The sequence below is a fragment of the Salmo salar genome, chromosome ssa20 (genome assembly GCF_905237065.1).
Source record: "Salmo salar chromosome ssa20, Ssal_v3.1, whole genome shotgun sequence".
NCBI classification, from domain to species: domain Eukaryota; kingdom Metazoa; phylum Chordata; class Actinopteri; order Salmoniformes; family Salmonidae; genus Salmo; species Salmo salar.
In genome coordinates this window covers 3,104,924-3,120,430 of record NC_059461.1, presented here as the reverse complement: position 1 = coordinate 3,120,430, position 15,507 = coordinate 3,104,924, and the positions used below count along the sequence as shown (strand labels likewise).

The 15,507-nt window shown below is 41.3% G+C and overlaps 1 protein-coding gene across 1 annotated transcript in view; it reads left to right on the top strand.

Moving 5' to 3' along the window:
* The window catches only part of LOC106579809 (reticulon-4 receptor), a 68,666-nt gene extending 53,629 nt beyond the window's left edge, over nucleotides 1-15,037 (top strand). Inside the window, exon 2 of the mRNA XM_014160004.2 lies at nucleotides 12,866-15,037. Within this exon, the coding sequence (XP_014015479.1) occupies nucleotides 12,866-14,277 (1,412 nt within the window). The 3' untranslated portion in view covers nucleotides 14,278-15,037. The remainder of the gene's footprint in view (nucleotides 1-12,865) is intronic.
* Nucleotides 15,038-15,507: the final 470 nt, after the last annotated feature.

Sequence of the window (15,507 nt, the reverse complement as noted above, 5' to 3'; positions counted from 1 at the left end):
GGAACAATGGGAAAGTAATTCTGCTTTGAAAGTTGATCAACTTGTAAACTCACTTTTGAGAAAATGGCCCTTGAATATTTTGGTACCCCTACTGCAGAGCTCTTCTTTGTCTACACCCATTCAGCATTGTTCACATCCTCTTAAGCCTTAGTCCCACCCATCTCTTTAAGGATTCACATGTGAGGCCATGTGCTAAACAGAGCTTGAGTACTGTAGTGTACTAAATGACCGAAGATTCCAAGATTAAAGGCTGGTTTATACTACGTCTATCAACATGTCTGTAGACAGTTGTCGCAGTGACATCATGAACATTCTATTGTCGTCCTACATCAAACTTGTTGTTTTCATTATGAAAAAGTATAAACACAAAAATGACAGGCTGCATGACATCAGCAGCCTGGTGGTCCAAAATAGTACAACTGGTGTATTTAACACCAATCAACCCATCCGTTTAAAAATGTATTTAGTATATGTCATTCTAGCAAACCAGGCAGCTAAAAGCAATTTTCTAAACAATGTTTTGGTTCCTTTCTAGCTTGTTAGCTAGCAAGCTAACGTTAAAAAATACCATATCATATAGCTGACAAGGTCTTAACTTGAGCTCATTTGTATTCATTATTACATGAAAATAAACTCACAACAAGATCATTATTGTAGTGGTCTGGGTGTAGCTGGTGCAGAGGAGTCAGGCGCAGGACAGCAGAGATGAGTAACACAAGTACCTTTACTCAAATATTCCAATAAGATGTCGTAATACCGAGCCAACAATAACGGACCAAACATACATAAAACAATCACGCACAAAAACCATGGGGAAAACAGAGGGTTAAATAATGAACATGTAATTGGGGAATTGAAACCAGGTCGTGGCAAGCTAATTACAGAAAATAGCTTACAGTTGTGAGTGCGATGAAATAAAAGCAGAGCCTTCTACTGGAGAATTTTAGAACTTGGACACTGTCTCGTTGACCTAACGTTATATCCTAATTTGACTTTGGTGAAGGTCATTTTGTTCTTCACATTACCGTCTCTGATAAACACACATTATATAAAATAAAAAAGTTTATTTGTCACATATGCAGGATACAGAGGGTGTGAACAGTAAAGTGAAGTGGTTACTTGCATAGTAGAGTCTTTTAATTAGACATGTAGCTTGCTAGCTAAACAATGAACCATAATCCAAACTCATAAGGTTACTACTTTGCATGAATCTGCTGGTAGCTAAAGCTAACAAACTAGGTTCAATGTTAGCTAGCTAGCTAACATTACGCTATAACTAGCAATGCAAATGGCTCTGAGATACGATTCATATTACTAAAACAGATCATATACTTAAAGTTAGCTAGCAAGCCAACCAGCTAACGGTAGCTAGCTAGCTAACATACTCTTTATCTTCTATTGAAAATACTTTGACTAAATTACAAATGTATAATATCTGAAAATGTAGCTAGCTAGACTCTCTTACCTGTATACATGGATGAATGCTTCTCCCTCTCTTTCATGGATGCCATGGTTGACCTTAGTTTGAAGATATCCTCTGGAGACAGGTGTTTAATACAACAGACTTCTTCTGTGTGTTTTATTTTAGACTCCCTCCGCATTATTTGCAATCAAACGCCAGAATTTTCTCCATCTTCATAGCTATCATACTCTGCTTCCACCGGGCATTGCACTGATGTCAAAACGCAGCTCTTCATGATATCTTTCAAAATAGCCGCTTTAGAAAGGATTACCTACACATACTGAGCAGCCCATGTTAGGGCTGGGCGATGTGACGATATATATCGTGTGACGATAGAAAAATGTATTTCGTTGTGTCACAATTCACACTCTTTACGGCAATATTTTTCATGAATTTGATGACGCTTTGCGCTCTTGTGGAAGGAAATTTGCAACACAAACAAACATGGGGGAGAGTGAACGTGACACAAAGCACGGAGACACGGAGCTCGTACCTAAAAGACGGGCTTCTTCAGTCGCATGGACGTGGTTTGGGTATGAAAAGTCTGATACGGACCAGAAAATCGTCCTCTGCAAAATATGCCGCAGGCCAGTCCCAACAGGCTCAAAAACCACTAACCTCTTTTACCACCTACACAAGAATCATGTGAAACAGTACAGATAGTGGCCATGGCTGAGACCCCAATAAGTACAGTCAAGTACTCAAAACAAACCCCCGACTCAGACGTTGCAAGAGGCATTTGCCCGCGGCACACCATATGGCAAAGAATCATGAAGATGGAAGGAGATAACAGCTGCCATTAAACTTACATCTGCAAAGACATGGCCCCAATTTACACAGTCGAGAAACGGGGGTTTCGTGAGTTGGTGCTAACACTCGAACCAAGGTACCAAATGCAAATTGATATGTGACACGTATTAATGCCAAAATAACATGCAGGACAGGCAAGCCCCCCAAAATATATATATATATATATATATATATATATTTTAGACCTATATTTATTTTGTTTTCTATTTACCTTTTTAGATTTTACACATCAATATTTGATATTTTGCTACATGCTTAATTGAACATTTGCACAAAGGTTCCAAATGAAAGGAGAAATAATCAAATATGAGTAAGTACCTTTTATTTGTTGACTATAATTCAAAATGTAATAAGAAATAGGCCTTTACATGTGGTCATTTTATAAAAACTATTTTTTCATTGAATTTACATAAAATGTGCTATATTGTGATATGTATCGTTATCGGGATATGAAATGACCTATATAGGGATATGAGATTTTGGCCATATCCCCCAGCCCTAGCTCATGTTATAGACAGAAACGTGCTACATGGCAGACCAATCCCAACTCATCTCTCGGCATGTCCGGCCCATCCAATATCTCAGCCAATTATGGCTAGCGGGAAGGTTCTCGTCTTTTTCCGTGGCTAAACCAACTAGGCTCGTAATTGAATAATTTTATTTGTATTTACAGATGGCATACAGGTATGTTATTAATGCACGTAAAAGTTCACATGTTCCAGAATGCATTGCTGCCAGAAAATGGATTTTGATAAAAAATACCAGTTTACATTCAAATGCCTCTCCTGTAAAGTAGTGGCATGTGACTATTTTCCTGAAATGAGTCACATATGTTCATGGCAGGGAAACATTTAGGAACTGTAGTTCCAACTCTGTGTATGTTCATGCCAGGGAAACATTTAGGAACTGTAGTTCCAACTCTGTGTATGTTCATGCCAGGGAAACATTTAGGAACTGTAGTTCCAACTCTGTGTATGTTCATGCCAGGGAAACATTTAGGAACTGTAGTTCCAACTCTGTGTATGTTCATGCCAGGGAAACATTTAGGAACTGTAGTTCTGTCGCTGCATATGTTCATGGGGGAAGACATTAGGAACTACAGTTCCATCCGTGTTAAAGGGGGAAGCATTAAGGAGCGGTACCAACTCTTCAAATCCGGTTTCCCATTATGCCGTATACTGAGTGAATTCCCCTATAAAGAGTAAATGCCACCAGTCAAAGATGTTGGTCCTAGTATGACAGCCGGCAATGGTTTTAATGCACTTGATCACCATACACAATCACTTGGGTTTACAACCACTTTGTGAACATTGCCCTTAGCTTATTGATTTATACATGATATTAGGCTGCATTTGTATGCAGCCTAATATCAAACAGCCTAAAGTACACAGGTCTCGACTATATTTGGAACATGTTAAATTCCACACAGCAACAAGAATCCCTAACGCTGTGTGAGTGGAAAGAGGCCATTGCATCCCCTGAGATGCATTGTGTGATACATCTCCTAGAGAGACTTCTCTTCCCTTCTCCTCTCAGCTAAGGGATAAATAACACTGTCATGTTACCCATCCGGGCCCAATCTATTTCTCTTCAAAGTAAAGCCTGCGTGATGAATTGCAGACCCTGTGGATCCCCTGTCCCTACATGCCCTTTTGTGCTCTCAGGGCACTTGGCCGGGTCGCTGGGTCAGAGTGGGATGCCTCCATCATGCTGAGACAAAGCACCGGATGGGCCTAGAGTAGTGAAGTGGCACACACACACACACACACACACACACACACACACACACACACACACACACACACACACACACACACACACACACACAGACACACACACACACACACACACAGAGCCAGGGACGTATGCAAATGAGCCGGGAGGGTGTCAGGCTAGTCATGCACTGCTGCGTTAAGTAAACACCTCTCTCTGGCTGCTCCCACTTCTGTCCTCCTCGACCCTCATCACACCTTGCTATTATCTCAAGTGTTTTCTGTTCTCCCACATTGTTATTTTTGTTTTGGCAAATAACACAATTAGACGAGTGAGGAACAACCTTGATGTCTGCCATTCATCACTAGGTTGTTAACTGTCTGGGCATATCTCCACCTCTGTCTCCCTGTCTGCCTCTCTGTATCCCTTTCTATCTGCCTCTCTGTCTGTGTCTCTTTCTGTCCGCCTCTCTGTCTGCCTCCCTGTCTGCCTCCCTGTCTGCGTCTCTGTCTGCCTCCCTGTATGCCTACCTGTCTGTCTCCCTGTATGCCTACCTGTCTGTCTCCCTGTATGCCTACCTGTCTTTCTCTCTGTCTGTCTCTCTGTCAGTCTGCCTCTGTCTGCCAACCTGTCTGCCTCCCTATATGTCTCTTTGTCTGCCTCTCTGTCTGTCTCTCTGTCTGTCTCTTTCAGTCCCTCTGTCTGTCTCTCTCTCTGTCTGCCTCCCCTCTATCTGCCCCCCTGTCTGCCTCTGTCTGTCTGTCTATCTGTCTGTCTCTCGTTCTGTCTCTCTTTCTGTCTCTCTTTCTGTCTCTCTTTCTGTCTCCCGTTCTGTCTGCCGCTCTGTCTGACTCTCTGTCTGTCTCTCTGTCTGTCTCCCTGTCTGTCTCTCTCTGTCTGTCTCTCTGTCTGTCTCTCTGTCTACCTCTCTGTCTACCTTCCTGTCTGCCTCTCTGTCTGTCTCCCTGTCTGTCTCTCTGTCTGCCTCTCTGTCTCTCTGTCTGTCTCTCTGTCTACCTCTCTGTCTGCCTCTCTGTCTGGCTCTCTTTCTGTCTCCCTGTCTCTCTCTCTCTCTGTTTCTCTGTCTGCCTCTCTGTTTGTCTCCCTGTCTGTCTCCCTGTCTGTCTCTCTGTCTGTCTCTCTGTCTGTCTCTCTGTCTGTCTGTCTCTCTGTCTGCCTCTCTGTCTGTCTCTCTGTCTACATCTCTTTCTGTCTTCCTGTCTGCCTCTCTGTCTGTCTCCCTGTATGTCTGCCTCTCTGTCTGTCTCTCTGTCTGTTTCCCTTTCTGACTCCCTGTCTGCCTCCCTGTCTGCCACCCTGTCTGCCTCCCTGTCTGTCTGCCTGTCTTTGTCTCAAATGGCACCCTGTTCTATATATAGTTCACTGTTTTTCACCAGGATCCATATGGCTCTGGTCAAAAGTAATTCACTACACAGGAAATAGGCTGCCATTTAGCACTCAGCCTTTGTGAGGAAAAGTGCTTCTCAAACATGCAGGAGAGCCTGAGTCAATGTGCGTTAGTTTATAAAGAGCTTGGAAGGAAGTCTGGCCGCCGCAAGACAAAGAGGTTCTTGTCTCATCTTAGACAGAGTTAAGATTGTTGTTAGACCATAATGGACTTTTCAAGAGGGACAGAGGTGCCAGTTTACTGGAACACCAGAGATTTGGATTTGTGGCTGTTGGTGTGTCAGGACTGTAGTTAGACACAACAGATAGGGGAGATAACATGTTGAAACCAAAGTTGGCAAAATAAGATAAAGATAAATAGCTTTTTTTGTTATTTGACATGGTTAGCACCAGTACAATGTTATCCTGTTGGGGCTACAGGTTAGCAATGAACCCCGAGACGGGATTGCTAACAAGGCTGGAAATTCAAAACATCAAAAATCTAATAATTTCAATTTCTCAAACAATCAACTATTTTACACAATTTAAAAGATAAACATCTCCTTAATCTAACCACATTGTTCGATTTTCAAAGAGGCTTTACGGCAAAAGCATAAAGTTAGATTATGTTAGGACAGTACATAGCCACAAAAGTACAAACATCCAGTTTCAATTCAAGGTCAGGCGTCACCAAAAGCAGAAACCAGCTAAAATTATGCACCAACCTTTGACAATCTCCATCAGATGACACTCCTAGGACATTATGTTATACAATACATGCATTTTTTGTTCCATCAAGTTCATATTTATATCCAAAAACAGCATTTTACAGTAGCGTGAAATTCAGATTTTTTCTTCTCTGAAATGCTTCCGGTGAACATAACAAAATTACTATTCGAAAACATTGGTAAATTATAATATTGTCATTCAAAGAATAATATATTATCATCTCGTAATTGCTACCGAATGGCCAGATCTCAAAATAACTTTACTGGGAAATCACATTTTGCAATAAACGGGGTGCTATGCTAAGAACAATAAGCTATGCTATACAGTTAGCATCATCTAATATCGATAATAACATTGTAAATATCCCCTTACCTTTGATTATCTCCATCAGAAGGCACTGCCAGGAATCCCAGGTCCAGAACAAATGTGGTTTCTTTTGACAAAGTTCATAATTTATGTCCAACTAACACCAAGTAGTTAGCGTTCATTATGCTCCCACAAAACGTGGTGGGGGGGGGGGGGTGTAAAATCACGCCGAAAAGCTAAAAAAAAAATAGTAAATAATCTATTTACGTTTGTTCAAACATGTCAAACGTTGTTTAGCATTAATCTTTTGGTCCATTTTTAACATTAAACATCAGTAATATTTTCACACAACCTATCCTATGTCTAGATAAACAATTATGACAAACTCACGCTTCTCAGATTTATGCGCAGGCACAAAAAAATGAAGTGACGACATGTCAACTTCCCTGCATTCTAATTTGCTCTCTGTTTATCATAGACGCTTCAAACAACTTTATAAAGATCGTTGACATCTAGTGGAAGCCGTAGGAGTTGCGAAATGAATCCTTTCTCACTATGGTATCTATAAAACTATGACACTAAATAGTACAGTCACAAAATTCTCATTTTTTTAAAAATCTATTTTTCACAGGTTTTTGCCTGCAATATGAGTTTTGTTATACTTACAGACACCATTCAAACTGTTTTAGAAAATTCAGAGTGTTTTCTATCCGAATGTGTTAATAATATGCATATCCTAGCTTCTGAGTTGGTGTAGGAGGCAGTTAAAAATGGGCACATATTTTTTTCAAAATTTCTCAATACTGCCCCCTAGCCCCAACAGGATACAGTACCAGTCAAAAGTTTGGACACACCTACTCATTCAAGGGGTTTACTTTATTTGTACTATTTTCTACAATGACATCAAACCTATGAAATAACACATGGAATCATGTAGTAACCAAAAAAGTGTTAAAGAAATCAGAATTTGAGATTCTTCAAAGTAGCCATCATTTGCCTTGATGACAGCTTTGCACACTCTTGGCATTCTCCCAACCAGCTTCATGAGGAATGCTTTTCAGACAGTCTTGAAGAAGCACTTGTTGGCTGCTTTTCCTTCACTCTGTGGTCCAACTCATTCCAAACCATTTAATTTGGGTTGAGGTTGGGTGATTGTGGAGGCCAAGTCATCTGATGCAGCACCATCACTCTGCTTCTTGGTCACATAGCCCTTACACAGCCTGGAGGTGTGTTTTGGGTTATTGTACTGTTGAAAAACGAATGATAGTCCCACTAAGCGCAAACAGATGGGATGGCGTATTGCTGCAGAATGCTGTGGTAGCCGTGCTGGTTAAGTGTGCCTTGAAATAAATCACAGACAATGTCACCAGCAAAGCACCCCCACATCATCACACCTCCTCCTCCATGCTTCACGGTGGGAACCACACATGCAGCGATCATCTGTTCACCTACTCTGCGTCTCACAAATACACGACTATGTCTTTTGTTACTACATGATTCCATGTGTGTTATTTCATAGTTTTGATGTCTTCACTATTATTCTACCATGTAGAAAACAGAAAATATAAATAAAAACCCTTGCATGAGTGGGTGTGTCCAAACTTTTGACTGGTACTGTATATGCATTCATTATGTCAGTTTAGCCACATAAATATTTTACATTAGTATATCAGCACTGTAAAGTTGATTGGAATTGAGCAGAACAGTTGAAAGATCGAGTTTGATATACACAACAGCTCAATAGTGAGGGCAAACTATTAGCAATGTTGTGATAAATAAGAGAATCTCCCAAAGGTAAAAGGTGAGGGAGCAATCAGAGGTCGGTAGATAGGTCAGGACGTACAGTTTAGTAGACTTAGCAGGTCAATACTGCGTGTGAGTGCAAACTTTTACATCGATGATAATGTTTTGAGACATGGTGTAATTCCCAAAAGAAGGTGAGAGAACTTCTGTGAACTATCAAATCACACAGAGGTCATTCTGAAAGACCAGAGGGAAAAGTAGCGCTTTAATCACAGAAGAGTAAAAGCACATTAAAAACAAAGTCCAAAGAGGTCAATGTGATGAGTGCAAAATGGCGTTGGATTGTTCATTTGTTTTGACAGGAACTAATGGCGAGGCAATTGATATAGTACTATATATACAAAAACAATTGGCGAAGAAAAACCTGAGGACATTGATTTGCTTAGTGTCAGAAGATGCTAATGAAGACAAAATTACGTGGGGAGCTCAGAAAACCAGATATCCGAAATAAAGCGAATTGGTGGATGTAGCCTGTTAATGAACATAAAAAATAAGACAGTGAGTGGACATACAGTGAGGAGATACGAAGCGTGCTCTATCTGCAGCGGTAAAAAATATATATATATATAAATTGCTATTGTTAGGAAAGTAGGAGCTGTGGCTGGGAGGGAAGAGAAAAAAAAGTGATGCGATGCAGAACGAAAGAGTAGTGGAAGAAAACTCTTGACAGCTTTCCGGTGGCAGAGTATATCTGACTGAAGGTTGAGCAGGGAGGTTGGAGGGAAAGTGCAACAGAGGGCTGCTGTCAGGGCACACCACAGCCTCCGTTTAACAAGGGCCAGGGATGAGCTGCTACTGCTGCATGAACAGCAGGAAGGCAGGATGGAGGGATGTGAGAGGGAGAGGGAGGGTGTGGTAGAAAAAGTGAGAGGGAGCGAGGAGTTGAGAGAGAGAGGCAGAGAGAGGGACGGGAAATGGAGGGAGGCAGGGGAGGAAGAAGAGGAGGAAAGAGAGGGATGGAGAGGACAGGAGGGGTAAAGCTCATGCATTTTCCAGTACTTCACTACCTGTCACGGCAGAGAGCCTGGGATTCCAGTGATGGGTGTGGCAGCTGGGAATGGAAATCCTCACTTATGATAGGGGCTAGGGTCGGATTCACTGAGATTTGGGCAATATTTGGCACTGCCACCTGACATGGCATATTGGATTCTCTCCTGCTGTTACACTTTGACACCTTGATCTGCCTTTGATGAATTAGTGAAATCTCTGTACTTGTATCTGTACTGTGTCTGCATGTTTTTTTTATTTATTTCACCTTTATTTAACCAGGTAGGCCAGTTGAGAACACGTTCTCATTTACAACTGCGACCTGGCCAAGATAAAGCAAAGCAGTGCGACACAAACAACAACACGGAGTTACACATAAACAAACGTACAGTCAATAAAACAATAGAAAAAAAAAATCTATATTCAGTGTGTGCGAATGAGGTAAGATTAGGGAGGTAAGGCAATAAACAGCCCGTAGTGGCAAAGTAATTACAATTTAGCAATTAAACACTGGCGTGATAGATGTGCAGAAGATGAATGTGCAAGTAGAGATACTGGGGTGCAAAGGAGGAAAAAATAATATTAAATAACAATATGGGGATGAGGTAGTTGGATGGGCTATTTACAGATGGGTTATGTACAGGTGCAGTGATCTGTGAGCTGCTCTGACAGCTGATGCTTAAAGTTACATTGCTAGGTTAGAGATAGAATATTGTTCCATTGTTAGGTTAGTGCTAGAACATTGTTCTATTGTTAGGTTATAGCTAGAACAGTGTTCTATTGTTAGGTTAGAGCTAGCACATTGTTCTATTGTTAGGTTAGAGATAGAACATTGTTCTATTGTTAGGTTAGAGCTAGAACATTGTTCTATTGTTAGGTTAGAGCTAGCACATTGTTCTATTGTTAGGTTAGAGCTAGAACATTGTTCTGTTGTTAGGTTAGAGCTAGAACATTGTGCCATTGTTAGGTTAGAGATAGAACATTGTTCTATTGTTAGGTTAGAGCTAGAACATTGTGCTATTGTTAGGTTAGAGCTAGAACATTGTTCTATTGTTAGGTTAGAGCTAGAACATGGTTCTATTGTTAGGTTAGAGCTAGCACATTGTGCTATTGTTAGGTTAGAGCTAGAACATTGTTCTATTGTTAGGTTAGAGATAGAACATTGTTCTATTGTTAGGTTAGAGCTAGAACATTGTTCTATTGTTAGGTTAGAGCTAGAACATGGTTCTATTGTTAGGTTAGAGCTAGAACATGGTTCCATTGTTAGGTTAGAGCTAGAACATTGTTCTATTGTTAGGTTAGAGCTAGAACATTGTTCCATTGTTAGGTTAGAGCTAGAACATTGTTCCATTGTTAGGTTAGAGCTAGAACATTGTTCCATTGTTAGGTTAGAGCTAGAACATTGTTCCATTGTTAGGTTAGAGCTAGAACATTGTTCCATTGTTAGGTTAGAGCTAGAACATTGTTCTATTGTTAGGTTAGAGCTAGAACATTGTTCTATTGTTAGGTTAGAGCTAGAACATGGTTCTATTGTTAGGTTAGAGCTAGAACATTGTTCCGTTGTTAGGTTAGAGCTAGAACATTGTTCCATTGTTAGGTTAGAGCTAGAACATTGCTCTATTGTAGGTTATATATAGAAAACTGTTCTAATGTTAAGTTAGAGATAGAACATTGTTCTATTGTTAGGTTAGAGCTAGAACATTGTTCCATTGTAGGTTATATATAGAACATTGATTGTTCCATTGTTAGGTTAGAGCTAGAACATTGTTCTATTGTTAGGTTAGAGCTAGAACATTGTTCTATTGTTAGGTTAGAGCTAGAACATTGTTCTATTGTTAGGTTAGAGCTAGAACATTGTTCTATTGTTAGGTTAGAGCTAGAACATTGTTCTATTGTTAGGTTAGAGATAGAACATTGTTCTATTGTTAGGTTAGAGCTAGAACATTGTTCCATTGTTAGGTTAGAGCTAGAACATTGTTCCATTGTTAGGTTAGAGCTAGAACATTGTTCCGTTGTTAGGTTAGAGCTAGAACATTGTTCTATTGTTAGGTTAGAGCTAGAACATTGTTCTATTGTTAGGTTAGAGCTAGAACATTGTTCTATTGTTAGGTTAGAGCTAGAACATTGTTCTATTGTTAGGTTAGAGCTAGAACATTGTTCTGTTGTTAGGTTAGAGCTAGAACATGGTTCTATTGTTAGGTTAGAGCTAGAACATTGTTCTATTGTTAGGTTAGAGCTAGAACATTGTTCTATTGTTAGGTTAGAGCTAGAACATTGTTCTATTGTTAGGTTAGAGCTAGAACATTCTTCTATTGTTAGGTTAGAGCTAGAACATGGTTCTATTGTTAGGTTAGAGATAGAACATTGTGCTATTGTTAGGTTAGAGATAGAACATTGTGCTATTGTTAGGTTAGAGCTAGCACATTGTTCTATTGTTAGGTTAGAGATAGAACTTGTTCTATTGTTAGGTTAGAGATAGAACGTTTTTCTATTGTTAGGTTAGAGCTAGAACATTGTTCTATTGTTAGGTTAGAGATAGAACATTGTGCTATTGTTAGGTTAGAGATAGAACATTGTGCTATTGTTAGGTTAGAGCTAGAACATTGTGCTATTGTTAGGTTAGAACTAGAATATCGTTGGGTGGAGGGGGGGTGAATAGTTATGCATGCTCAAATTGACAGTTTTTGTATTTTTTCTTGTTTGTATCACATTAAAAAATATTTTGCATCTTCAACGTGGTAGGCATGTTGTGTAAATCAAAAGATACAAACCCCCCCAAAATCTATTTTAATTCCAGGTTGTAGGGCAACAAAATAGGAAAAATGCCAAGGGGGTGAATACTTTCACAAGCCACTGTATATTTCAACAGACAAGCTCAGTCAAACACAAATAACATAATTTAAGTGATCTCCAATATTTGAACCTAGGTCAGCTCTCCACCCTGGCAACCAGCACCAATCCCCACTACACGTATCTTTACGCGACACGATAAATGTCAAAAGGTCAGAAATCTCTAGGATGCCATTAGTTATGTCCAACCTATTAGCGCTGGCTAATTCTGCATAAAATCGACCCACCCATATTTAATGAATCAGCTTCTCGGGACCCCTCTCCTCGATTGCCCGGGGCTTCATGCTTGCGTCGATAGCAGGGAGGAAATGGGTCCCCAGGGCCAAATAACCACCGACTGCTCTCTCTTTATAGACACACTGCATCACTAGTAAGAGGAGAGCTATTTCCCTTCAGAGGGCACTGTTATACTGGATTTGAATGTGGATGTTGCTTAAACTGTATATATGCCATTTGTAAATGTGAAGGAAAGCACTGCATTGGTGATTTGAGGGAAGGGATATGTACTGATGTGAATATCTTAGGGCATTGTCTGATTGCAGAAGATTACCATTGCTACCAGAGAGCAATATTGCTGATTTGCTTTACAGGAAATAACAATCAAAAACCAATCAAGAGATAGGCAGAGGTGTTAAAATGACAAACATCACATTTGGAAACCTTCTAGGAGCAACATTTACATGGAAATAAAGATGAACATGAAGTAGTTTTTACGTAGTTTTTAAAACTGACCCTCTTTCTCTCTTTCTCAACCTCCCCCTCTTTCCCCCTCTCTCTTTCCCTCCCTCCCTCCCTCCCTCCCTCCCTCCCTCCCTCCAGGGGGGCGACTCCTGTTCCTGGTTGTATGGTTAAACCTGGTGCCTCGAGGAGTGGATGGCTGCCCGGCCAAATGTGTGTGTTACAGCGAGCCACGGCCCACCGTGGCCTGCCAGCAGCAGGGACTGTTCTCCATCCCTACCGAGATCCCTGTGCGGAGCCAGCGGATATTCCTCCAGAGCAACAAGCTGACTGTGGTCCGCTCCACCAGCTTCAGCTCCGTGCACAACCTTACCGTCCTCTGGATGTACTCCAACAATATCAGCCACATTGAGGCTGGGGCCTTCTACGGTCTGGAGCGGCTAGAGGAGCTGGACATTGGGGACAACAGTAACCTGAGGATCATCAGCCCCACAGCCTTCAGGGGTCTGTCCAAGCTTCACACCCTCCACCTGCACAGGTGTGGCCTGTCGGAGTTACCTGTCGGAGCGTTCCAGGGACTGTTCTCCCTGCAGTACCTCTACCTGCAGGACAATAACCTGCTGGCCCTGCACGACGACACCTTCCTGGACCTGGCCAACCTCACCTATCTGTTCCTGCACAACAACAAGATCAAGACCGTGTCGGACCACATGCTGCGCGGCCTCATCAACCTTGACCGCCTGCTGCTGCACCAGAACCGGGTCATCTACGTCCAGCCGAGGGCATTCAGCGACCTGGGGAAGCTGACCACGCTGTTCCTGTTCTACAACAACCTTACCGTGCTGACCGGGGAGACCATGGACCCGCTGGTGTCCCTGCAGTACCTGCGTCTCAATGGGAACCAGTGGGTGTGTGACTGTCGGGCCAGTACCCTGTGGGACTGGTTCAAACGCTTCAAGGGCTCCAGCTCTGAGCTCGAATGTAACGTCCCCCTGGAATTGTTCGGGAAGGACCTGAAACGGCTGAAGAGTAACGACCTGGAAGGGTGTGTGGAGACACCCCAGATCCAGACACAGCTCTTCAGCTCCAAGCCGCGTTCCGGAAAATTCCCCTCCACTGAAAATCCTCTGGGAGACGGAATTCCTAGATGTTGTCTTCCAGACAACGATAAGTCCTCTATCATCTCCGGGAAAACGATCGCTGACCCCTCATCTTACAACAGCCGTCAGATCACCAATAACCCCCTCAAGGAGAAGGAGAACATATCCAAGACCAAATTCAGAGAGCATGAGCGAACGAAAAACGAGACAATCCGGAATAAGCAGAGTCTCAACGACGGGCCTCTGGGGACCCTGTCCAACAACCTTGACCAGTCATTGGTTCAAATTGAAGACCTGGAACGTTCTACAGCCCCAACCAGGAAGAAAAAGAAGTGCACTAAAAAGCCAAAATCTGATGCCCAGTGTCTCAAAGGCCATGGATCTACAATGCAGGTGGCGAGTTCCCTCTTCATGTCCATAATCTGGATCTGGTTCTCGTTGGCCATGTCTTAGGACCTTAGGGGCTGGCTGGGAATCACATGCTAAATATACATTGCTGGGACTCACAGATTGTTATTAATGCTCATGACAATAATACAGAATCTTTCTGCAGTGACCTCTGACCTCCAATAATAGCCTAGAGACTGATAACCAGAAGGTCAGGTTTGGACACATTACCAGGGTAACAAGGACTAAGTCCTTGAAGTTAAACTACAAAAGAAGTTAAAATACAATTTAACAAAATGGATGCCTTTACAGAACACATCATATCTAATGTATATAATAAATCGGTGCCCAAATTGTTTGTTCTGTATGTACTTTACTGTACCGTGTCTAAGCTACACCACTTTGGAGACTCTCCTTATTCCTATTTCCCTCTCAAAAAGCTTTTACTGCAACAACAGTGACTGCTGAGACAGACCACTGAAAAAATAGGAAAAAACATGAATTCCAAGGGCCGGCTGAACGCACACAAAGAACGTTTATTAAAAAATTGATTTTCATCCCCTCCCCCCATTATTTATAAAAAAAGTGATGCATTTGTTGGGTACTGTTATGTTTTTTATGTTTATACGTATTTCAGTAAAGGCAAATGTTTATTGTTCCCCAGTTTGAGTTCTGTTTTCATCACAGTATGGATACAGGTAGCATTGGCTAATAGAAGGCTGGCTAAATGTTTTACAGAGATTGCAATGGAATCATAGATATGCATTTTATTTTACTTGTGTACAAGTATGAATATATTATGAATAAAAGGTCTCCTTTCATATAACTGGTTGGTTATTGATGTTCTTTTTAGGCATTAGAGGTATAGTCTTCAGTATATCATCAGTATAACCAGTAACACAATCACACAGAATTCAACAGCCTCAAACAGAATCACTCATAACTGCTCAATCGTATTTTGCTTCTTCAGACTATTGTTCATGAACACAATGTAATGTAATACATGTCCAAACGTATAGGAGGCCTTTGGCAGTGTCTGAATTCCTTCGCACATAGAAATATGAAACAATGTACATTGATGATCTATGATCTAAAGGACACAAGGACATATTGCATAACATAAATAATAGCAGAGGCAGGTTTCCTCTTGCACTGCCAACTCAGGGATTACATCATCAACACTCATAAAAATGTACAACAGCATTCTGTTATGCTATTTTAATGAGGTATGTGAAAAATATATGCCCCATAACACTATAAAAAGATCCCTCAGATGTTGTAAAAAAAATGGCCCTG